This window comes from Dermacentor silvarum, chromosome 3, assembly GCF_013339745.2.
Source record: "Dermacentor silvarum isolate Dsil-2018 chromosome 3, BIME_Dsil_1.4, whole genome shotgun sequence".
In the NCBI taxonomy this organism is placed as follows: Eukaryota; Metazoa; Arthropoda; class Arachnida; order Ixodida; family Ixodidae; genus Dermacentor; species Dermacentor silvarum.
In genome coordinates this window covers 7356770-7380919 of record NC_051156.1, presented here as the reverse complement: position 1 = coordinate 7380919, position 24150 = coordinate 7356770, and the positions used below count along the sequence as shown (strand labels likewise).

Genomic DNA, 24150 nt, shown 5'->3' with positions numbered 1-24150 from the left:
ATTGACATATTCTCAGAACTGATATTTCTGTGAACTGCACTAGCAATGTATCTAAAGCAGACAAAATTGATATACGTATTATACGTCTTTTTCACGTACCAACTTCCGGTAATTTCTAAAAGAATTCAGGCACTAAATCAGAATAGACGATATGGGAGTTTGCCACAAGCTAAAGCCTCCTCTGAAGTCCTGTGAATTCCTGTATGTAGGAGTTCTTGCATGCACACGTTGGCATCGTGCTGTCAACGGCATCGGAACATCGCGAAGACATTACAACAACGAGGGTATCTTTGGGGAAACCTTTATTATGCGACATGCAGGCAAAAACACCGGGGGAGGACAAACGCAACAGGCCGGGCGGCGAAGCAGCTCTGTGCACAGTCGGCACCAGAGGGGGGGCGGGCGGGGGCTGCACTAGGTGCACCCCGACGAGGCCCCTGCTCCGGCACATGGAGCCGCCACTTCCGGGGCCCGCCCTCCCCTTCAAGAAACAGCCAGGCCAGTAACACAGTGAACGAACCGCCAGGCGGGCGCGCGAGAACAAATCTTCGCAGCAACACTTTTATACACAGCTGGGGCGCCTAACATGAAAGCAACATTCGCTGCCCTTGGTGGGACACGTGGGAGGAAGGAGCTCGTGAGGGAAGGGGAAGCAGCGGAGCCCATGGGGAGCATCGGAGGGAGTGCTCGGGCAGGCGACGCCCTCCCCGCAGGTGTCCCCGTTATCAGCAGCGGGTCTCATACAAGCCACTGCGTCCGATGTAGCGCACCCATTTGATCACGTCATGGTCACTGTAGTTCAGCTTGGACTCAAACACCTTTAGGTAGCGAACCTTCAGCCCAGACGGTGCAAAGGGAACCTGCAAGGACCAAACCACATGTCATGTTAAGCCCACAACTGTCTTGCTGCCTATGTCATGCCAACATCTCACAAACTGTTTCAAACTTAAGTGTCCAATCAGCTGGGCCAAATGCAGCATCAAAACCATTCTTTTTAACCACTTAGCACCTTAGTAATGTTATTTCAGCAGAAATATAAACCAATGATGCCCACCATTGTAGTACTACAGCAATAGCTAACATATGAACATGCACCAAGGTATTTCATACCTATACGGCAATGTTAACACCCAATGTTACTGGAGATGCAACGCATTGACAGATCAGCTATCCCACTCCTATTGGAAATATAAGCATTAACCGCAGTTGTAAACAAAACCTGCGTTTCGAGAAACTAGCAGTCATATTCAGGTGCAAATTATGTTCATTGAAAATGTTTTGCACATTTCTTGCATCATCTGAATTAAAATGTAAAGCTGCAGAACAATTTAAGAATTTTAAAGTAATATTAATTTCTGTAACTTACTGAATGGATTCCATGTAAGAACTCTACAGGAACGTTCGATATGAGGACAACTATTTCATGTCTGGTGAACTTGGAAAGCACCTATGCAACCACTTGAATTTGACTGATGTAAAACAGTGAAAAACAACAAAAATGGTAAACCTATCAATAAAAAAAATTTAATTATGGGGTCTTACATGCGAAAACCACGATCTGATTATGAGACACCGTAGTGGGGATTCCGGAATAATTTGGACCACCTGGGGTTCTTTTAACGTGCACCTAAATCTAATAACACGTGTGTTTTCACATTTTGCCCCTATTGAAATATGGCCGCTGTGGCCGGGATTCGTACCGCGAGCTCGTGCTTAGCAGCCCAACACTATAGCCACTAAGCAACCATGGTGGGTAAAAAAAAAAATAACATACTGACACAAAGACTTCCCACCCAGCAACACCTTCCAACTCATTTTACTAAAAGACTTGACACAAATTATTCAAACTTGCAGCCAACATCTACCGAGAACTACTTCAATATCTATGTGAATTTCTTTAAATATTTTTACCAGTGCCTTTGCTTTTGATGCACTTGGCATGCACAATTGTGCACAGTGCCCGAAAGGGATATGCAAGTGAATAAATTTATGCAAGTGGCTTGGAAAACTAACCAACTTTGTCCTCAAAGTATCTCAGCGGCCGCATTGTATTCAGCCTGTTAAAATACATTCAGTACAAGACCAAATTTAAGGGACCCAATAAAGGGGCCCAATTTTTGTCAGTCACAACCATATGAAGACAAGAAAAATAGGGATTTTTTTTTCTTAAATTGAAAAAACTTGACACCACTGGGAGCCCAAACCACACCCTCCGTTATTCAATGTCATTAATGCTAACTGCATGCTCGGGTACATTTGACAACCTTTCTAGACTGCTTACTACAGTTAAGATTGTATATAACACTTGTCGGGACTAGACTTGAGTACACTGCATCTTTGTAGAACCCACAAGAAGTAAATTTAACCCACTCACTTGAAATAGTCAAGAAAAATTCTATTATTCACGTTTGCGACCATTCCGCTAGTGTACAGTCGCCAACCATTTATTCGTACGCTGAAAATTCGGCCATGCTCGTTTATTCGGACACCTTCGTGGCACCGCCACTCGTCCCATTGAAGTAATGTACAACCACGACCGATAGTTCGGACGCCCTACAACGCGCCGTTCGATTTTTTGGAATCCGGCTGACTGGTCAGATGCGACGTCGAATGCCACGACAAGCTGGCCGCAATGTTTACATTTTGCTAGGTTGCCAGCACTGAAAGGGTGCGCTTGCTATGGTTGGATAGCTGTTGTCTAAATCCACGCAGCACCTACATGTTACAGTTGCCGATCTCGAAGGCTATCCTTTTGTTGGCTGCACATACTGGTTGCCGTGCTTCGGATTTAGCTAGTCCAGTATCCACTGACTGTGTACCACAGCCAAACAGCAGGCCAGGAAAAGCCAAGCCAGTGCTTGAAAAAGGTGCTCGGCCTTTGCGTTGTCAGTTGTTACTTGACCTAGGATTTGTCAACAGCTACCTTTCAAGTCTCGCTCTTGCTTTGTGTGCTAGGCCTGATTTGCTTGTTCGATCTCGTCCTGTCGTCACGTAGTACGAAATGGCTCCAACGCCACCTGTGCCATCTGCGCCGACAAGACGCGGCAATTACAAGACTGACGATGGCAAAGAAAGCAGCCATTATTCATCAGGTGGAAAGCGGCCGACCTCAATGCGAAGTTGCTCGGGAGTTTCTCTATTTCAAAGCAAACCGTCTCCGACTACTTGAACAAGGGGAAGATCCTGGAGGGAGCGGAAAAAGTGACTGCGGGGAAACAGAAAAATTTCCGCAATGGCAGCCATACAAAGCTGGAAGAGGCTCTGAACATGTGGCTGAGCGCCACTGTAGCTAAGCAGATACCTGTGTATGGCGATCTGCCCAGACAAATAGCAGAAACGCTGGCCCTGCGCATGGATATTACTGCATTTAAATTCAGCGATGGCTGGCTGCGGAACTCGAAAAAAGTTACGACCTGGCATTTAAACGAATGTGTGGCGAAAGTGGGGCTGTTGACCAAACCTTTGTGTCGAACTACCGCGCAGACAAGCTGTGTGCACTGCTACTCCAGTAATCTCCAGACGTCTTCAACTGCGATGAGACCGGCCTCTTTTATAAGATGTTGCCTGACAAGACGCTTTCCCCCGTGGCAGGGCAGATAGGCTTCCGTTATAGGCAAGTTGAAACATCCGAGATGTTTTAAAGGGGTCAAGACGCTGCCTGTCTGGTATGAGGCAAACTCGAAGGCCTGGATAGCTTAGGATCTTTTCGAAAAGTGCATACGGAAGCTTGACCGGAAATACGAGCTTCAGAACCGCAAAGTGCTCATGTTTGTCGACAACTGCGGTGCCCACGGGCATATAAACAACCTGAAGGAGATTGATCTAGAGTTTTTGCTGCCAAATACAACAAGTGTATTGCAGCCCATGGACCAGGGCGTGATTAAGAACTTGAAGGTTCACTACCGATCGTGCCTTTTGAATCGCGTGCTCTTGTGTGGACCATGGCACGAACTAAGTTTTGGATGTGCTCTCGGCCATAAGCATCCTGTCTGATGCCTGGAAGGCAGTGACGATCGACACAATCCGCAACTGCTTTCGCCATGCAGGATTTGTCCTTGATAGCGAGGACAGTGCCACAGGTCACGAACTCGCGGCTGAGCTGCCGCCTTATAACGAACGTTATCGTCGTTATAACGACGATAACGTTCTCGTTATCGACGAACGTTATCAACGACCTCCGTGCCAGTGGGGTTACGCTGTTACATTTGAACAGTTTGCGAACTTCGACAGTGCCATCCTGCCCTGTGCCGAGGTGTATGACGAGATCGTCCGTCAGGTTCTGGAGCCATCGCAAGTGGACAGCGACTCTGATGACGACGCACCACCCACACCACAGCCATCGAGTGCGGACTTGGTGCAGGCCTTGACGACGCTCTTCTCTGTCTATAGCGATAGCCAGACACTGTGGGATATACAGGCTGACCTGATCGCGCGTAAGCGTGCATGTGTACAGTCGCGCATTGACAATTTTTTTCTGTCCACTGGGATGATAAAGGTACTTTTTTCTGGCGAATCCCTTTTTTCGGACTATTTTTCGGACTTTTCGGCGGTTCCCATCGATTCTGAATAAACGGTCGGTGACTGTAACATGAAAATAACCTTAACCACACAAACCTAGCAAAGTGCCGTAAAACATCTTGTTTAGGGCCTTGTTTCACAAGTTGTACAACAGTGCAGTCCACTTATAACGATATCGAGAAAAACGAGAAATCCAATCGTTATAACCGATCATCGCTATATCTGAACTGCCGAAAAAAAAATGCCGAATATACCTTTGCAGTCCCGAAACCGAAACTGCCACTTGCTATAAAAAAAATCTACGTTGTAGAAAGTAGGCCGTGAAAAATAAAACTCCTTTATACCTCTAAATAGCGTCTCAATTGTTAGGCACGCTGAAATAGAAATCTGCACTTGCTTTCGCGGAAGTTTCGGATTCACAACCGCTGTGTGCATCGCGTCCATCTGCTGCGCGAACACTGGCGGCTATAATTTAGCGTGCATGAATTCAATGAGCGACTCGATCGACGACGTTGCACTTCAGTTGAACCTTGGGGTCGGTGTCAAAGACGGGCCATTGTCAATCTCATCGTCACTGCTGCTGCTGTCGTCGCCTCCGTCGCACAATGCCGCCATCTGTCGCGACAACGATCGCCCCATTGGAGTTCTCTTCGCAGAACGGGGCAGCACTATTTGCACTCAAAAGCTCCTCCATCGAAGCACCACCTATTTCATTGTCAGTAGCGACGTGCTCCCAGAGTTCGGACACCACCGTGCTGGTTTCGCCCCTGGGGGTTTCGTCGTGGCGCACGAAGCCTGCCTTTTCCGTTGATCGGCATGTACACTGCTTCTAGCCTCCATGATAGTGGCGCTCCTGGTTTTCATAATCGTCGATATCATCCACTGAGCGAACTCGTACTTCAAGTCTTGCAAAATTTGCAGCTTCGTCTCGAGAGACGCATGCTTTGCGCTTTGTCGGCGCACCCCCCGCTGCTTCCGCGGTGCATTTCCGCGCTCGCTGAGAGAGGAACATTGTGATGGGAGCGCAGGGGCCGCGCAGGCGCTTGCTTATCGCTTTCTCCCCCCTCTTGCAAAATAAGTTTCGTCTCAAGGGGCGCACCTGCCGCTGCTTCCGTTGAGAGAGAGCGCGGCAGGGAACGCAGGCGCCCCTCGCCAGAGCAGGCGTTACCTTCGCTTATCGCCTTTCTTCCGCCCTCTCCTCGTGCGACCGCCGGTGAGGCGGTGGCGAAGCAGCTGGCGCCATCTTGTGCACACTGCATGAACTTGCAATGCTCTCCGTGGCTTTCACTATCGGCGCGCTGCCGGGATGCGCTTTGCAGTAATGGCGGCAGATACGAACTCGCGTAGGCAAACTTTTCGCACCGTCTCGGTTAAGGGCAACGTAGGAACGCAATTTTCATGACCATTCTGCATGAAAAACACCACCCAGAATCAAAATTTCAATCGTTATATCCAATATGCGGTGAGTAACATATTATATATGTTTTTTTTCTCATAGCCCTAATGCATAAGTTCATACTCTTAGCTCGACTCATCGTTCTAACCGATATATCGTTATGTGGTATCGTTATATGTGGACTGCAATGTATTACCATGATCTGCACAAGCCACTAATTCTGCCTGTGCAGCATAGGGAACAAAGACTATCACATTCATAAAGTTGATGCACCACATTGCAGGATGACTTCATTTCAGAATTCACACCTGTCACATACATCCAACACGTGGAATCACTTACTGCACTGCTAGCCACTATTTGCAACACATTTATGAATGCCAATGGCTCAACACATGGGTTCTCAAAGTGGGTTCCGCACGCTCCTCGGGGATCCATGAGCCACAGATAAATATTCCCTGGTTCCACGCTTGCCAAGTCCGCATCGCCATAGTCATCAGCGGCAATCGTGCGTGATAGCAACGCCGAAACGCTTCGTGCCTGATTGTGCCTTTAAAGCTTTCATTCTTGCGTTTATCACCGCGCATAACACCAAGTTAGCGACTCGCTACGTACCTCGATAACTGCGTAGTCGCCATCCATGATCGCGTCAATACCCACCACGGTTTTCGTTTGCAGCGGTTGCAGCAAACAGTTTCGTTTTGACTCGGTGCACGCGTCGGCTGCGTGGCTTCAAAAATGTCTATTAACACGGTGATAGCAACCGCATCTTCGTCCGCAGTTGTTGCAGCAAATGGTAGTTTCATTTTGTCTTGGTGCGTGCGTCGGCCGCCTGCCTTGAGAACTGCAATGTCACCGTCGATAGTAGCCGCGGTTTTGTCTGCATCGGTTGCAGCGAACAGTAGTTTCGCTTTGAGTCAGTGCAAAGATGTAGAGGATGAAGCGCACTGTCTACATCGCAATGGACGGTCAATTGTTGGCAACCAGCTCACTGGCTAAAAAATTTCAAGCAGAAACTCCTCAGGGAGTTGTCTAAGTATGCGTAAGCATTGTTCCAGTTGCTCATTTCCATGCAGCAGGGTGTCGTCAGTGTTATGACACTTGATCCGGCCAGTACCGACGACAGCGCTGCGGCAACACAGACTGGTCAGGACGGAGGAGCAAGGTGCATTGATAACGCACGCAAAGTACTGCAGGTGGCGGCGCCATGTGCGCTGACGACGTTCCGATCATCCATCATAAGCCGTTATCGCTCTTTAGCTCCTTGTCCATCCGTGTCGAACCATTATGAACCGTGACCAAATGACTCCGGTGGCGGCTAGGATCGATCAAAATTACTCTGGCACGGCCGCGCGGACCGCATCTTAAAATTGATCTGCAAAGCGGACAGACAGTGCCGACTGCTGATAACTCCACGTGCTGTTTTCGCCGCTTCATTTGTGTTGAGGCGCCAGGCGGCACGAGGGTAAAGTCGCTCGCTGCTGCGAGCTCTTGAAAGTGATAGTCTTACGTGAGGGACGTACGGACTGACGTACGGAAAGTTTTCTTGTTGGGAAAGCTCAGAAATGCTTATGCATTTAAAAATAAGGTGCACGCGGTAGTGAAAATCGTGCCTCAGATGCAGACGCACATCACGGTCCCGCTGCGAAGGAAGTCGTGGAGTCCTTGACCGTTGCGAGCGCTAATCAGATACGAGATGACGAAACTGCAGTTTCCCGCGCTGCTTTTGTGGAAAATAGAAACAAGATTTGCCAATTCAGTAATAAAGCGGGTTGACGTAGTAGGCATTTGTTTGTTATTTTCTTTATACCTGCGATAATTCCACATTCAGTTAATTCAAATTCAGGCATTTTTTTGGTCTCGTGAAATCCACATTAACGAGGTTTTGCAGTACACAAAGTAGAGTCGGCACTAATTCTAAGACCTCTTGTGATGAAAGGTATAAGTTCTCTCCGTGCGATATACGCTGAAAACCCATTCTTTCTCGTCATGTCTTGGTTGCGATGCTGGTCTTGTCTTGGCTTATGACGATTGCACCCAGTATGCACCACGTTTGTTGCACGTCGCCTTCAAAATAGCCTGTCCACCAACACCGTTGGCCCAAAACATGCTGCACGCTACGCCTAGCATCTTTACTTAGGGTGGAGGCGGGGGGGGGGGTCCTTGGCACTTGATGAAGCTTAGCAGGGTTCCCTGGGACCAACATGCTTGAGAACCCCTGGCTTAACATTAAACTATGATAATAAAGCTACTCTTGTAGCATGTACTAACATGCTTACATTATCTAATATTGTATACAATCAATGACTGATTCGGACATCGATGAATCAGACATGCTTGATTATTCAGGCAGCCCTGTGGCCCCGCCACCAGCCTCGTAGACAATAGATAATTTTAGAATAGGGGACGCGAACGTTTTGGTGCCCCAAAGACATAGTGTTGAAGGCACTGCGCATGCGGAAGACGCAAACTGCAGTTGGGTTTTGCGCCGGGCACGCTATTTCGTTGGGCCTCTTCGATTATCCGTTCCCGACAATCCCGGACTGTCTGAGACTGTGCTTTCAGCCAATGAGCGTTGCGTATGCAGTCTTTCGGACAGTCAGAGAGACGGATAATCGAAGAGGCCCACTGACTTAGCGGGAACCTGAAAAGCCGTCCCAAAAGCTTTCCGTCAACAAACATGGCGGCTCCCATCGAAGCGACGGCTCAACCGAGCACCAAACTGCTCGATTTGTGGTAATGCGTAGTTCTTAAGGTAGGAGAACTGACTGCGGAAATCGCTTTCTCTCAACTAACGTGTGTAATGAAGATTGATTCATTACACGACGCTGATTCTGAATTCGATTGTCGATTCCATGGCTCGTAGGCCTAACGTGGATTAGCTTGGGTGGTGAAGGCAGGTAAAGTTCGTTACTCAAAATTAAGCGCAACAAAGTCGCTTGCTGCTAATAGAATAACCTCTAAATTGTAATTCAACACAAAAACACGAAAGTCAAACTTACTCTTCTTATCATAAAACGGGATAGTTTATTTGAATATTTATAATAGTTTTTCTCTGACACCATAGTGGCGCTTCAAGCTCAAGACACTATTCACAAATGCAAAGCCCTATTCTAGAACTTCACTACTGCATGCCCCAACGCTAACACCCGCAAAGCTCTTCGGGGCCCCAAACTTTAGGGGCCCCTATTCTGAAACTAATGTAAAGTGAGGACCTAAATCCTGGACACTTTATAGCACGTCATGCAATAATTCAAACTCTGCCTGCACGATAAAAACGGGATAGTTTATTTGAATATTTATAATAGTTTTTCTCTGACACTATAGTGGTGCTTCAAGCTCAAGACACTATTCACAAATGCAAAGCCCTATTCTAGAACTTCACTACTGCATGCCCCAACGCTAACACCCGCAAAGCTCTTCGGGGCCCCAAACTTTAGGGGCCCCTATTCTGAAACTAATGTAAAATGAGGACCTAAATCCTGGACACTTTATAGCACGTCATGCAATAATTCAAACTCTGCCTGCACGACCGTGTGCTAATTTGGCCACCGAGTTAAGCAGAAATAGCGATACAGTCGAACCCACATACAGTATAGACCACTTACAACGTAACCGCTTATAGTGCACGACCGGATATAGTGCGGTCTTTTCAGACTCCCGTAAACTTTCCCATAGCACTCTATGTATACATGTATCGCTTACAGTGCAGTTGCGGGAAACGAAATACCGGTTACAGTGCGGCTGCCTGGGAGTACAGAAGTCAGCGGAGACGGCGAACGCTCCCCTCAAACGGGCACCCCAAGAAGTGCTCGAGGAAGAAAGAGATGAAGTGGAGGAGAAGGGCACGTGGTGCGAACGAACAGCCAGTGAGGCTGAAAACACAATCTTGAGTGCGAGTCGTGAAATATCACGGCACGCATAGCGAGCGAGGGCCATGAAACTGCCAACGCCGGCAAACACTCGCTTCAGGATAACGGCAGTAAACGAAACTGCAGGGAGCGGGCGGTGCAGGCACGGCACGGCGAAGGGCGGCAGGGAAGCAGATTTCACCTCGGCAACTCCGCCGCTTTGGTGGCTCCCCTCGCCCTCCCTCATAGCTCCCTCACTTTCGACCGTCACCGTGTGCACCCGCCACGGCACCCGCCGCCGTGCAGGCGCGGCCGCTCCAGCCGTCCCGGCGCCAGCTCTCCGAAGTTTCGTTTTCGGAAGCATAAAGGAGAATGAAGGGTTCACTGCCATTTTCTACGCGTGGCTATGGTAGCGTGGCTGAGACGTCGGCACGTACACGCATGTTCCGGCGCAATGCGGAATCTGCGATCTTGTCATTTGAGAGAAGGTGAAATTCCCGCCGCGTTTTTTTCTTTTTTGTTCATGCGCGACATTGAGGGGGGTCTCCTAAGCTTTACTCTATGGCGGTGCCGGAGCAATACCGGTCAGAGGCGCCGCCACGTGATTTGGTTCGAATTAACGAGATTCGACTGTACATTGAATGCAAACGTTTTAGCTGCATTCCTCGACTGTCGCATACGCGCGGCGGCTCGGTGCACATGTTTTGCATATGTGCGGGCCTTGAAAATTGTTTCTTTGGTCATAGTGTGGTACCGCTTATAGTGCGGATATTCGCGACTCCGGCGACTTACGTTATAAGTGGTCTACACTGTATAATGACCCCAGATATAACGACCTATGTGCTATGACGACCCCATTACAGTGCATTTACGATTTTCCGACCCTCCCTATGGAAACTGCTTCCAGATATAACGAATGTTTTTAAAATTGCCATACTACTACAACGAAGGCTTTGAACCCAGTCCTGGTAAAAAGGGCACACGCGAAGTCCCAAAGCACGGCATCACGACCAAACTGAGCGCACTGCAGCACGTGCCCCACTCCAGTCCAATCGCGACGATACGGCCTGCGAGATGAGCGAGCGACCGCCTCGCAAGGATTACGGAAGCCGTGAAGTTGCGCCATGTTACGGGTTTCACGTTTTCAAAGCACAGCGCAGGCGTGCCGCATAAAGCATAACAGCATGGCGCGAGGCGTGTGTTGGCACATGCGCAGGTGCAATATCAGATGCCACGACGGCGTTACTCTCGTTTTAGCTCGTTTTTGCGCAGTTATGTCGCACCATTTGCACTGCGCCTGTTTCAATGATTTGGAACGACGATCTATGTCTTTCCATCATGGAAACAACGGCCGTTCAAGCGTCCCCATCGACACGGCACTACGTGGCCCGAGTCGGCGAGAACGCGCTACCCCATGCACTGCCCCCACACAATATTGCAAAGGGTCGGCGGTTACTACGCCGTTATCAGGAGATTACGGTTCGGCAGCACTTAATTTACGCTTTAGCTTATTTTTACACTTCAATTAAGACTACAAGAAACTTCCCCTATGCTTGCATTGGCTTCATTACCTGTTGCTACATGGCTGTGACTGACAAAAAATCAGGGTCCTCAGCTCCCCTTTTTGTTCAGACAACGCCACATACTACACAGGAGCAGATGTGTAACTAACACCTTTCAGTCACAAAATGACTGAAAGCAAAAGAGGGGTTCATGGAGTTTACCTCAAAGTTCATGGAGATTGGTGGCCGGTTCCACTTTTTCTTGGCTCTGTTTGCAGGAGCTCAATCTCTGCGCTCAGCTGCGTTTCCTTCATGCCAGCCATGCGCTTGATCTTCCAGACGATGGCATTCTCGCTGGCCTTGTCTTCGCCTTGCCCTTCATGCAGATTAGCTGCACTCCACTCGTGTTGAGTGGTGTTGGGATCCGCACCTGCAGCATTAAAAGTAAGTAAAATTAGCTCACAACCTGCTTGGTGCACACATTCATCCACTTAGTACTAAAAGAAATTTGGAGTAAACAGCTCTTGTTGGTGTCTAGCTTTCCTCGCCATTTTCAATGTACTTATAGCAACACCAATGCCTCAATGTCTGGAAAATCCACATAATCTTCAGCATTATTCCCTACTTACAAGGCACGGAGATTTGTGTAGCCGCTTGTGCAAAAGAAAGCGGGTACTATATTGTGCACGCAACTGGCTGTGTATAGCCATAGCACTACTTCAAGGTTTTTGTTAACCTCGACGTTTCTGCCCCATATGTCAGTACCGGTAGCAGGCGATGATTGCACACTTCTCTTTTCAACAACAGTGGTAACCTCTGAGTCAGGGTTTGGTAATGCCGGCTGTATGCACTCCAACTAATTTTTATTCTGTAAATTTCCCTTATGAACAGGGTCCCCTGTGAGTAATTAACCTATACTCTCCGTTGCAGACATCAGGTGCAATGGTGTGGAGGCTAGAGAGACTTCAGTACCTGCGTCAGCACTTAAAAAACCGTTCAATGCTTTTTTTGACTGCAACTGTGCACAACTGTTTTTAATGAAACAGTATTGAATGAGACAAGCTTAATCCTTAGAAACAAACACTGTGGTATATGGCCATCCAATGCAATGTGTGGATGCGTGGTGCATCAATTTGTTTTTTGGAGCGTTTCTTCCAGTTTTTTTTTTTTACTATAACATGCACTCGAACATCTACGGTTGTTTGAGACATCGTCAAAAAAACTTATGCGTCAGATTGGAAGATTACAATCCGAGAAAAGCTGTATTTTTACTGCTACCCGTCGTTTAAAATTATGTTGCAGCGTGGACCGATGCACATAGCTTGAGTCTTTACTGAAATTCCAGGAGCACTGGGGCTAGTTTTGACTATAGCTCCCGTCCAAGTTTTATTTTTCCAAACTCTCCAATCTGCCGAAATTGTCAAATATGACAGTTAAAGTTCAGTCATCATATCAGCATAAAGTTACTAGTAGGGAAAATTCCAACGGAAATGTTTAACAACGCATATGAAAACAGTCAATCAAACTGATCGATTTCTATAGGCATGGAATGAAAGTTTGAACTTCAGATTCACACAAAACTGCATATCAATGCATGGGCACATGTATTTCCTTGCAGCATTCTTTGGGATCACGTTGAGCTCTTATACTGAAAGGTTGCAGCCAAGGAGTGTTGGACGCAACAGCACTGTTTGTAGTTCTCAAATGCGGGCCACACACACCTTTCAGCTACCACGATTTATGATCAGGTGCACATTTAGCGAAAATTTGTAAACCTTTCATATCTCTTTGCTAGTTAAGCAATAGCCAAAATAAGCTTTCAGACACTGTCCCACCATACAGTGGCATATGTGCTCTGATTGCACTGTACTTTCAGTAATAATCAGACATAAAAATGACGACGATAAAATTTTTTTTTATTAAAGGATGGCTCGATCGCCATTATGTGGAATAAGAAGGGGGAAACGTAAGAATAAAAACAAAGCACATAAAGGTGATGTCAGAACACAATCGAAACACATACTAGCCCATAAGCATTCCGCCATTCCTAGCCTACACTCGCTGCATAAAGCAAATGACACGTGTAGTGCAGCGACCTTATCAGTGTGTTTATGTGCGTGGACTGTTGGAGAACTTGTGAGACTTGTGAATGAAGAAAGAAACAGAAGGTGAGCCAGGGGCAGCTTGCACGCTTGACAGCGTCAAGAGAAGAAACGAGAAAAAGGAAGAAGAAGAGAGGCGGGTGCCGAACGGGCGAGGGGGCTCATGACTTGGAAGACGCAGGACCAGTGCGCTGTTCCGGGAGCTCCCACGGTACCCGAGGCGGCCCTGAGGACAACGCGCCTGCCTGTCGGTGTAGACGCGGAGTGGCACCTGGTGTGACGCCGTTTGGAGCAGGCCTGGCTGTTGCCTGCTCGTAGCCGCCTGCTGGAGCAGCTTCAGGCTGTGTCCGGGGCGAAGCCTTACCGAGACCTTTGCTCGAGGCCTAACCGAGGCCTTTGCTTGGAGGCCGCCTCTTGCTCGAGATGGCACGTGAAGCTGTGGCGGTGGAAGCCACCCGCCCGACACCCGTTTGAGTGCTCTGGCCACGGTAAAGCAGCTGTGGGCCGTCGGCTGCCTCATCTGATGACCCGTGCCGTCATCCTGCCTTGGCTTGCCTCCAACGGGAAGCGTCACGACAGCTCAGACGGTCTACCGCCAATCGACGAGACTATCAGGACTGAAACTGTGAGACGTACTTGCTTTTTCCTTGAATGCTGCGCGTAGGACTTAGTGTAGGCGTGTGTGTTTTATGAACCTTTGCTCTGTAGTCTATGTTTAGTGCTTGTCTTGTTTCAGTCCTATCATGTTATATAAATGTTCGTTTACATCCGTTCGTGCGTCTCTGACGTTCATTATCGCCTGACTGCACACAGACATACGTGCCGAACTATTCCATCACAACATGCTTCCAGGCACCAGTAGACGAAAGACTTCCCCAAGATGCCTTGATATCTGAAGTGAGGCTAAGTGCTTGCAAAAAACCACCAATTTACAGTTAATAATACAGTAGAACCTTGTTGATACGATACGATTTCATATGATTTCCCCACGCCAACGTTTGTGATTGCGAACACAGAAATTGACCCAATAAGGCTATGGTTCTTTTTTCTTGCAGGTTAATACGTTCCCAGAAAGCACACTTATTTCAGCACCAACAATCGGTGCATCAACAACCTGCGATCGTACGATACGTTTTCTGGCCGCTATAGATCCCGTGTGAACAAGAAAAGGCGCGAGGCACGCATGATGAAGAGCAGCAGGCATCCACCGCAGCAGCTCCCCCGCAGTACTCACCCACTTGTGTAACGTGGAAATGCCAGCACGCACTCACTCCCCTCTCCCTGCATGATCTTAGGCAAACCACTCGGGCAGTTGCATGTCGCATTCACAACTATCACCGCCATATGCTTTCAACGGCGAAGTGCCGTTGAAAGCATATGCTACTGCATGTTTTTAATAGGTGATAACTAGCGGTGTGTGAAAATTCGAAAAGTTCGAATACAGTAAAAGCTCGTTAATTCGAATTTCGCGGGGACGCCCAATGATTCAAATTAAACCGAATTCAAACTAACGAAAGTCATTGAAAAAACAGCAGGAATTGAGACGGGTTGTTGGAAAATCACTCAAAATATTTATTTGCGAAAATAATCTGTGATCACTGTCTGTTCTCTTCTTTGAATGCGATCGCCATAGCCTTGTTTTCAACGTGCGAACGTGGCAGAAAGCATCCTCTGCGCCTTCCTCGAAGGTGAAGAATAGCACGACACGCATAGCCTTCATTAGCCTCTTGCGACTGCCAGTGAACGCATCAGTTGCGTAGGCCTCCTCAATCGCTCTTATTTTTATATACGTTGAAAGAGTGCTTTTGGGGATGCCATGCTTGCTTGCGATTTCAAGCTTGTTTTGCCACCGTCCACTTCACGAAGGATTTCTACCTTCTCCTTGAGCATTTTGGTGCTCTGTCCTCTTCCGCGAGAAGTCATACTGTAGTAAGTGTGGATATGCTAGGTCCAGCAGCCGAAGGCAACACCATCACAAACCCACGACACGGACGAACGACTATGTAGCTCTGACGTACCGAGGTCTAGCAACTGAATGTGCGGCACACAAAGGACACGGAGACTAAACAGACACGTCCGGCATGAACCACCACACGAGCGAAGAGCGAGCGCAATGACGCCAGTGACGCCACGTATCCGGGCGCTGCGCTGCGCCATCTATCGTTGAGCCTTAAAAGCTTGCGGCAGCAGTTAAAATACCACCACGCAGCGTGCGCAGTTCGAATTATCGATAGAGGAGCCGATGCACGCGTGAACTAACGAGTTGGTTAACCCATAGATGCCTATATATTGTGGCCGGACCGTGACCATCAGTTCGAATTAACCCGAAAGTTTGAATTAATGAGGTGCGAATTAACGAGCTTTCACTGTAGTATCAAATATTATATTTTAATATTCGTATTCGATTCGAATGTTCGGTTAGATACGAATATTCTAATATTGCTGGCTGTGTGGAAGCAAACACGGTTCTTAGCATTTGTTTCTAATCAAAGAATATTGGGGTGATTTTGTAATGAATTTTGCAATAACCTTGCGCTGCTAGTGAAATTTCGCCTGTCAGCACACTTAGCCACTAGACGTCTAAACTTTGGGGGAAAACCAGCCTCTCAGTATAAGGGGCACGAGTTTGCGGACAGCGAGGGTGCACTTTTTTTTTTGGCATTGCCATCCCCAATTCTGGGCTTACTGCTCGACAGCAAGTGTGAGCGACGATGGCATAGGGTCAAATGTCTCCGAGCTTACGGGCATTTGATGCGGTATAATAAGGCACAGGCTGGCGAGGACAGCTGGCAGGGATTACCAAATTTTCCAAGTTAACATAAGCCAAATACACAATGTTTTAGTATAACAGCTTACTAGTCTAGGTCTTTAACACTGACAATGTTCCAACAAAATTACCCAACTTGTTAATAATGCATGTGCATATCATTATTCGATATTCGAAGCTAAGTATTAAAAATTTTTGATTCGCACCCTAGTGATAACCGAAACACCACTGTTGCCTTTCCCTGCTACTGGTGGCACGATGTGAGCGTCATGTTTCGCTCTTGCAGTATCAGTGTCCCCACACCAGCTTGATTTCGTTTCCCGTCACTGTTAAACACTACGGCCATGCAATACCAAGACGAAGCCTGTGGTGACGGCGTATCGTGCCACATGGATTCCCGCCGAATGGACATGTCAAAACTTCCTGCCAAAATACCCCACCCAAAGAAGCTGCTCACCCAGGCTGAATTTGAGGAGCAGAAATGTAAGCTTGCGGAAGGTGCAAAAACAAACAATGCGCGCCTCGGCCACTGCTCGAACCCCTGTAACGAACACAACACTTCCCGTTACGTAGATTTCAACATCAGTTCAGCCTCCCTATTTTTTAGCCAACTTCGGATCAAACATTTTCCGTTTAGTACACCTTTCTAGTGCTTTTTTCCAAATGTATAACGAGATTCTACTGTAGAGGAAGCAAGCCTATCGTGCTAAGGAATGTAATGTATTAATGGTCCCATGGCATGGAACAACACATTATGATGTTGACCTGCGATGTCATGGATCATTTCCTTTTTGTGCAGGCCCTTCAAAAATGTGACATGCATTTCGACCAAGCAACACATTGAGTGACTCATCTTATGGCACTGACCTCGATCTTCTGCCCTATGAGAGATGGCTTAAAGTTGGACTTGAGCACCACCTTGACCTCCATCTTCGTGCGGCCCACTTCACGCACCAGCGGGATAATGCGGAACGGGAAGCTGATGTCCTTGGTGATTCGGTACCTGCCACGAGAAAAGGGTGGCATAGTCTATCTTACACATCCAGTTAATGACTCCGCAGAAATGTGCATCAGAAAGATACACAATGAAACGGTTTACAGTGTAGACCGCTTACAACGTAAATCGCCGGAGTCGCGAATATCCGCATTATAAGCGGTACTGCACTATAACCAAAGCAACAATTTTCAAGGCCCGCACATATGCAAAACATGTGCACCAAGCCGCCACGCGTATGCAACAGTCGAGAAATGCGGCTAGAACGTTTGCATTCAATGTACAGTCGAATCTCGTTAATTCGAACCAAATCACACGGCGGCGCCTCCGACCGGCATTGCTCTGGCACCACTATAGAGTACAAGCTTAGGAGAGACCTCTCAATGTCACGCGCGAACAAAACAAAAAAAGAAAAACGCGGAAGAAATTTCACCCTCTCTCAAATGGCAAGGTCGCCGATTCTGCGTTGCGCCAGAACATGCGTGTACGTGCCGACACCTCAGCCACGCTACCATAGCCACGCGTAGAAAATGGCAGTGAACCCTTCTTTCTCCTTTACGCTTCCCCTACTTTCTAGTCACGTGATGACCTTGCACGCTGCGGCTATGACGAAGCGGGAAGCAGCGGCGCTGTCCGAGGCCGGCCTCGGACAGCCCAACTGCCCACAGCCGAACTGCCCACGCCGGAAAACGCCCGCTTCCCGATAACGGCAGAAACTGAACTTCAGGGAGCTGGCGCCGGGCCGGCCGGCGGGCGCGCACGGTGACAGTCGAAAGTGAGGGAGCTATGAGGGAGGGCGAGGGGAGCCACCGAAGCGGCGGAGTTGCCGAGGCGAAATCCGCTTCCCTGCCGCCCTCCTCCCTCACATTCCATGGTCTCCGCGTGCGCCCTTCGCCGTGCTGTGCCAGCGCCACCCGCTCCCTGAAGTTTCGTTTACTGCCGTTATCGTGAAGCATGCGTTCGCAGTTTCGTGGCCCTCGCTCGCTATGCGGGCCGTGATATTTCACGACTCGCACTCAAGATTCTGGTTTCAGCCTCATGGCTGTTCGTTCGCACCACGTGCCCTTCTCCTTCACTTCGTCTCTCTTTCTTCCTCAAGCACTCCTTGGGCGCCCATTTCAGGGGAGCGTTCGCCGTCTCCGTTGACTTCCGTACTCCCAGGCAGCCACACTGTAACCGGTATTTCGTTTCCCGCAACTGCACTATAAGCGATACGTGTATACATGGAGTGCTATGGGAAAATTAACGGGAGTCTGAAAAGACCGCACTATATCCGGTCCTGCACTATAAGCGGTTACATTATAAGTGGTCTATACTGCACATGCGACAATGTGTACAAGAACATAATCCAAACCCGAGGCAAATTTGATCACGACTGAAGGTTCCAGCCAGCCCCCTTTCTATAGCAAAGATTTTCGTTATTTAATTCAACCAGCTGAATAACTTGACCAATTTCGTTGGTCCTGTCATTGTCGGATTAACAGAAATTATCCGTATAAGCATTATTGCAGTCGATGCTGATTACAGTAAAACTCCGGTGATACGATCACGGCTGGTACGAATTTCGGTGCGATACGAATTCGTAACATTCCCCGGCCAAAATACATTGCTCAAAAGACTAAATAAATTGGCTGTTCCGAACGTGTTGCCGCGCCACTACGGATCATACGACGGTGAGCAACAGTGGCGGCGGCCGAGCCAGCGGAGCAACCGGCACAGACAAGCTGGCACAGCGGGATATGGGCAGGATCCATAGTCGCCAAGCAACCAGCTACATCACGCGGCTGCGCCATCTCTCATTGGTCTCCATGTCGAGCGGACCAGACCACATCACAGCCTAGCTGATGCTTTGACCAGCGACAAAGTAGACGAGGACTGCTGCAGCAACGATGACCGCGGTAGTAGCCCCGATGGCCAAAACACTACCTGCACTCGAAGTGCTGAGGTGTTCAGTGGCGTGCGAAAACATTCGCGAGATCACGTGCGCGTACTTTTATTTTTATGCCTTTCAGAAGGCGATCGTTGACGATTTGGGCAAGAAAACGCACACGGTTAGCAGAACCCTATTAATACCTTTTTCAAGGGACCGTGAAAAAAAAAAAAAAAGTAGCAATTTCACCCAAAAGGTGAAGCAACGATTGCGAGAGCAAGTCAGTAGACAGCTGTACGAAGTAAGCATATTAGTTTTATCGGCCATATAAACTTACAAACATTCTTACTAACTAAATTAACAAGCACATTGTCACACACGCACAGGTAAACATGAACACATCTCATTCGATGACCACAGAAACTCGCTTTCAGAACTGGAGCGTGGAAGCGCAGCAGCAGCCGCAGTGAGCGAATTGACCTTCGCGCTGTTTCTCGCTGAACGCAAACTCAACATCGAATGCACAGCGCATACGAAGCTACCGGCACTAGGCACACTTTGTCAACATTGCAGATCGTTTTGACAACGAGGCCCGCGCGGGCGTGCTGTATCTGCAATGTGCCGGTCGCTTGTTGCAACGTACAAGCTGGCAGCACCGCTAAATTTACGTGACCGCCACATTCAAACACAACGCAAGATGCAGGAACATTACAGATTGGCAACGTATTAAAGGGAACTTCATACATGAAAGTCAGTAGAATTTAGGTCGGGACCGTGGAAATTCAACGTAGCATGCATCCTTTGTAGCAATTGCTACGATTGGGTGGACTTCTCATGTTTCCTTTTGACAGCCAGGAAAAAGCGAGCAACTTATGAATTCATCTTTTCTTGATTTTGTGTATGTTTTGATACGAATTTTGAGCGATATGAATATTTCACACGACCCTGCGAGATTCGTATCACTCAGATTTTACTGTACAATGAAGCCACATCTGACAATACCTTTGTTACATTCAATATTCGTTATAAGCTATACTTGTCACACGCCAACATCAGCGAGAATCATTTTAGATTTACTTCATTAGTACAGTAAAACCTCATCAATTTTGATTTCATGAGATCGAAGAAAATGTCAGAATTAACTGAATGTCGAATTATCGAGGGTATCAAGAAAAGAATCAACAAATGCTTACTAAGTCAACACACTTAATTACTGAATGAATCGGCAAATCCTGTTTCTATTTTGCACAAAAGCAGTGCGGAAGCTGCAATTTGCATTTCGCGATATTAGCGTTCACAGCTTTGCTGTGGGGCAGCGACACGCGTCTTCATCCGAGACTTCACTACTGCGTGCATTGTTCCGGCATTGCTGCAATTCACGTACAATGTCCGCTGATGACTATGGTGATGTGAACTCCATCACTTCGTTTTGGTTGGACGTTAGCGCTGTTCTTGCTCTTCTGCGTTGCACATTTGTGGTGCTCGTCGAGCTCTGAGAGTTGTCCGAATTAACCGATGTGCAAAAAATGTCCGAATTAATGAGTGTTTATTGCATTAAATAATGCACATGCCTGCCGAGACCAGAGGATGAGTTCAATTTTCTGAATTAACAAGGGTCGGATTAAAGAGGTTTTACTGTATATTTGCATTCACTATACTGAGGTTCGAATGTGACATGACCATGAAAGTCAGTTGGCACTTATACTACAACCAGGTTGCACACTCTGCATTCACAGCTAAGAAGTTAAGGAAAATGAAGACAACCCACACAAGTACTTGAACGTGTGTGGCTATAGTTAGGGGTATGCAAATGAGTATGCCTGACCCCTGTTCACACACAGAACTGTTGCATACTTGTAACTAAATTACTGAAAAGAAAAAAGAAGGGGTAGAATGTGCTCACTAGTGCAAGTATGACAGCTTAACGGTGCAGACAAAAAGGTGAACTCTTCCATTCTCTGATCACACAGCCTTTTGCAGTTTCAAATATGCACAAGCCTCTGCTGTCAACCCAACTATAGCCACTCTTTAGTGTCCACTTACCTCATGAGTTCGAACTCCCCGTCCGGAGGAATGAAGCTGATGCTGTGTTCACTTTCAAATTTGCTCAGTTTCACGCACTGGTGGAACTGGCAGTCGTCTATCGCTATTGATGTCTTCCCTGTGCTGCAGAAGAGGAGAATGTATGAAATACAGTCAACACCTGAACACAATACACATACTGCAGGTCGCATATTTTACCAAGTGCAACACAGATCCACAATTACGACAATATTGAAGGCCATTCAATCTATGAAGTCGCACTGCAGCAGTTGAAAAAGCCTGCATGGCCCTGCACCTGTTTTGGCCCTGCGTGTTTCTACATATTAACATATCACATGTTGAGATGTAAAATTGCCTAAGCAACAGACATAGTACTCTATTTACTCGATTGTAACACGAGCTTTTTTCACGATTTTCGCTGCTTGAACTCGAACCTCACGTTACATTTGAATAACCTTAAAACTTGATTTTAAGACAAATATTCTAGATCCTGCAGTATTTAACGTTACGTTGGCAACTTGTACCTTTACATCTCGATACAATCCACAGACAAGACAACCTGTTTTTTGTTGGTAATGTCATTTTGTTGTGCTTGTGAGTGGTGTTACAATACTGCAGTACTCTGCAGCCTTTCGCACTTTGACTTCATTCGCAAAATTTTGGCAATGTAGCATGTTCGGTATGATGCCTGCTTCGAGAGACAAGCAATTTTGATGGCAGAGGAGCTGGAAAATTCCACCATAGCTCGGTGGCTCGACATCGAGTCTCTTCGTGGATGGCAGGACCAACAGAAGGCCCTCAAATGCAAGGCCGGTCGGAAGAGCTCTGTGGACCTCGTAGTGGCTTGGTACTGTCCCCCAATTAAATGATTGTGCGGTTCTTCAAGAAGTACTTGATCTCGAACAAGCTTGACGGCATGGATGACTTGATTCTTGGGTAATCACTTGCAGAGATAGCATCGCTTTCGCGATACTTGGCTAATCCAAGCAACGAACCAACCCCCGGAAAGTAAAGCTTGTTTCGGTTTCAAGGAACATGCACGCTCCTAGTGGTTGCCGGATATCCCAAGTTATTTTCCTTATTTCTCTCTTTGCGAATTTTAAGTCGGGCGAAGCGCGGGATGGGAAAGATAAGACAGAAAAGCTTGATCAGGCGCGCAACGAATGGAAGACGTAGGAGACCAGGTCGACCAAGCATTAGACGAAGATGGCTAAATCGGGGCATCACATGCGTTGTGCGGCTCTGTGGCGTTCGAACACCAGGAATTGCAGTTGTGGGAAGTTTGAGGTTTCCTAATGACCACGGGTAAGCGCAAGTATTCACTATTTTCCGAGGAGGTATTTGCTTTGCATGAGTAAACCAGTTCTGTGCAAGCCGGAGTGGACATAAGAGCAGTGTCGCTCGACTCATTCGTCATGACGGGAGCCCATCTGCTGCCGGTGAAATACTTGTAATGAAGGGCTTGAGTGCATGTTTTTGGTCTATACATTTTGTTCACTTTTTGTCGACATGCACAGCCAAGGTTAAAAAAAAAAAGGAAAAGTAAGAAAGACTGAGAAATAATTTTCGCATTAGTTTGGATCTCCTGGAATCTATTTTCACTCATTATGTACAAATTCCCGTTGTGAATGAAAATTGCTTCTGTAGATTGTCACTTTAGCACTGCGTGGATGTCAGTCTTTTTCCAGTACGAAATGTGTGAATAAAAAGAAAAACGTTTGATATTTACTTGTGTTGAGTTTTGTCTGACTGAGAAATCTGCCAGCTTTAGTTGATCCACTTCACAACACACGAACAAATTAACGATTGTTGGTGCCAGGAAGTTATTTTCTTTATGCTACCCCCCACTATATCTGGACTAGTTGAAGTACATGTAGCCCTAAATTTAACCGCAAGACAGCACTTTCAAAGCGACTACTTTCACGAAATGATGAAATGTAATACATTAACCACGAATATTGTTAATTAACGGTTCGCTATATAAATTTTCTTTATTATAATTGCTTGGGACTGGTGCGTACGAGCATTGTCCCAGTGGTTTAGAAAATGAATAGCAGCTTGCGAGCTAAACCTGGTAGGAAGAAAGCGCTTCCTAATACAGGACACACTTAAGCAGATTCTGCTCCACGATTTGGCCAATGTCGCCGCACGGCCGCGGACCTGCAAGAGAGCACGAACACAGTCCGCTTGCATGCGAAGTGGGAAAGGAGGGCTTCAGCGGCAACCCTCCTCCTCCCGGCTGCGTGCCCTCAGCCTCATCAGTGAGGGCATGGAACCATTGTTTTGTTTGTGAATTATTTCCAGTAGGATATCCCGCAGCCGCCAGTGGTGGAAGCAGCGCTGCCGCCGCGTATCGCCATGGGACCGAGTGTCCCATGTGAGGTATAGGGAGTTTCTGGCCCCTGACCGAACCCCTTAAAGTATACAGCTTCTTTCTGGGGTTTTACGTGCCAAAACCAGTTCTGATTATGAGGCACGCCGTAGTGGAGGGCTCCGGATTTATTTTGACCACCTGGGGTTCTTTAACGTGCACTACAGCACAAGCACACGGGCGTTTTTGCATTTCGCCTCCATCAGCTGACAGTGTTCTTGGCACTGATAGTGAGCCTAGCTCAGTCCCAGAAACACTTGGCAGGGACGCTTTCAGTGCCGAGTCACGCAAATTTCCCGAATGTGAAACTATCTGCAAGAGTGATCTCCCGAGAATACCACCCCAGGAAAGTTGTCTTCCTCAGACGAAGATTATAAGTGAAGAGAACTCGTTTCCTAATTGATTCCTTGAATAAAGGTAACAGTTCTTTTTCCCTTCACCTTGCATTACATTCATCGTTCTATTTGTTAAATTTTTGAGTGACTGGAAAGTGGACCCTCGCATTACATTTCAGTAATACAGTCATTGCATTTATGTAAATATCTAATAGATTTATGCTTCACAACGAAAGACAAAACCAAAGCACACGCATGTAAATGCACGCATCTCAGCACATTAATTGGCACTGAAGTTAGACTGGTATGGTGCTTTGATCCCTCATTCGTATTCACACTCCTGTTGTGCATTAAGGAATATGAAAAACAGCGAATCACTGGCTGGCCCACAGGATGGCTGA

General features: G+C 47.4%; 1 protein-coding gene across 1 annotated transcript in view; it reads right to left on the bottom strand.

Annotated features, from left to right (window-relative positions):
• Positions 1-285: 285 nt before the first annotated feature.
• The window catches only part of LOC119443711 (AP-2 complex subunit mu-like), a 31115-nt gene continuing 7250 nt past the window's right edge, over positions 286-24150 (bottom strand). The window contains 6 exon segments of the mRNA XM_049664487.1: positions 286-860; positions 11490-11533; positions 11536-11631; positions 11634-11697; positions 17004-17139; positions 21044-21203. Of these exon segments, the coding sequence (XP_049520444.1) occupies positions 726-860; positions 11490-11533; positions 11536-11631; positions 11634-11697; positions 17004-17139; positions 21044-21203 (635 nt within the window). The 3' untranslated portion in view covers positions 286-725.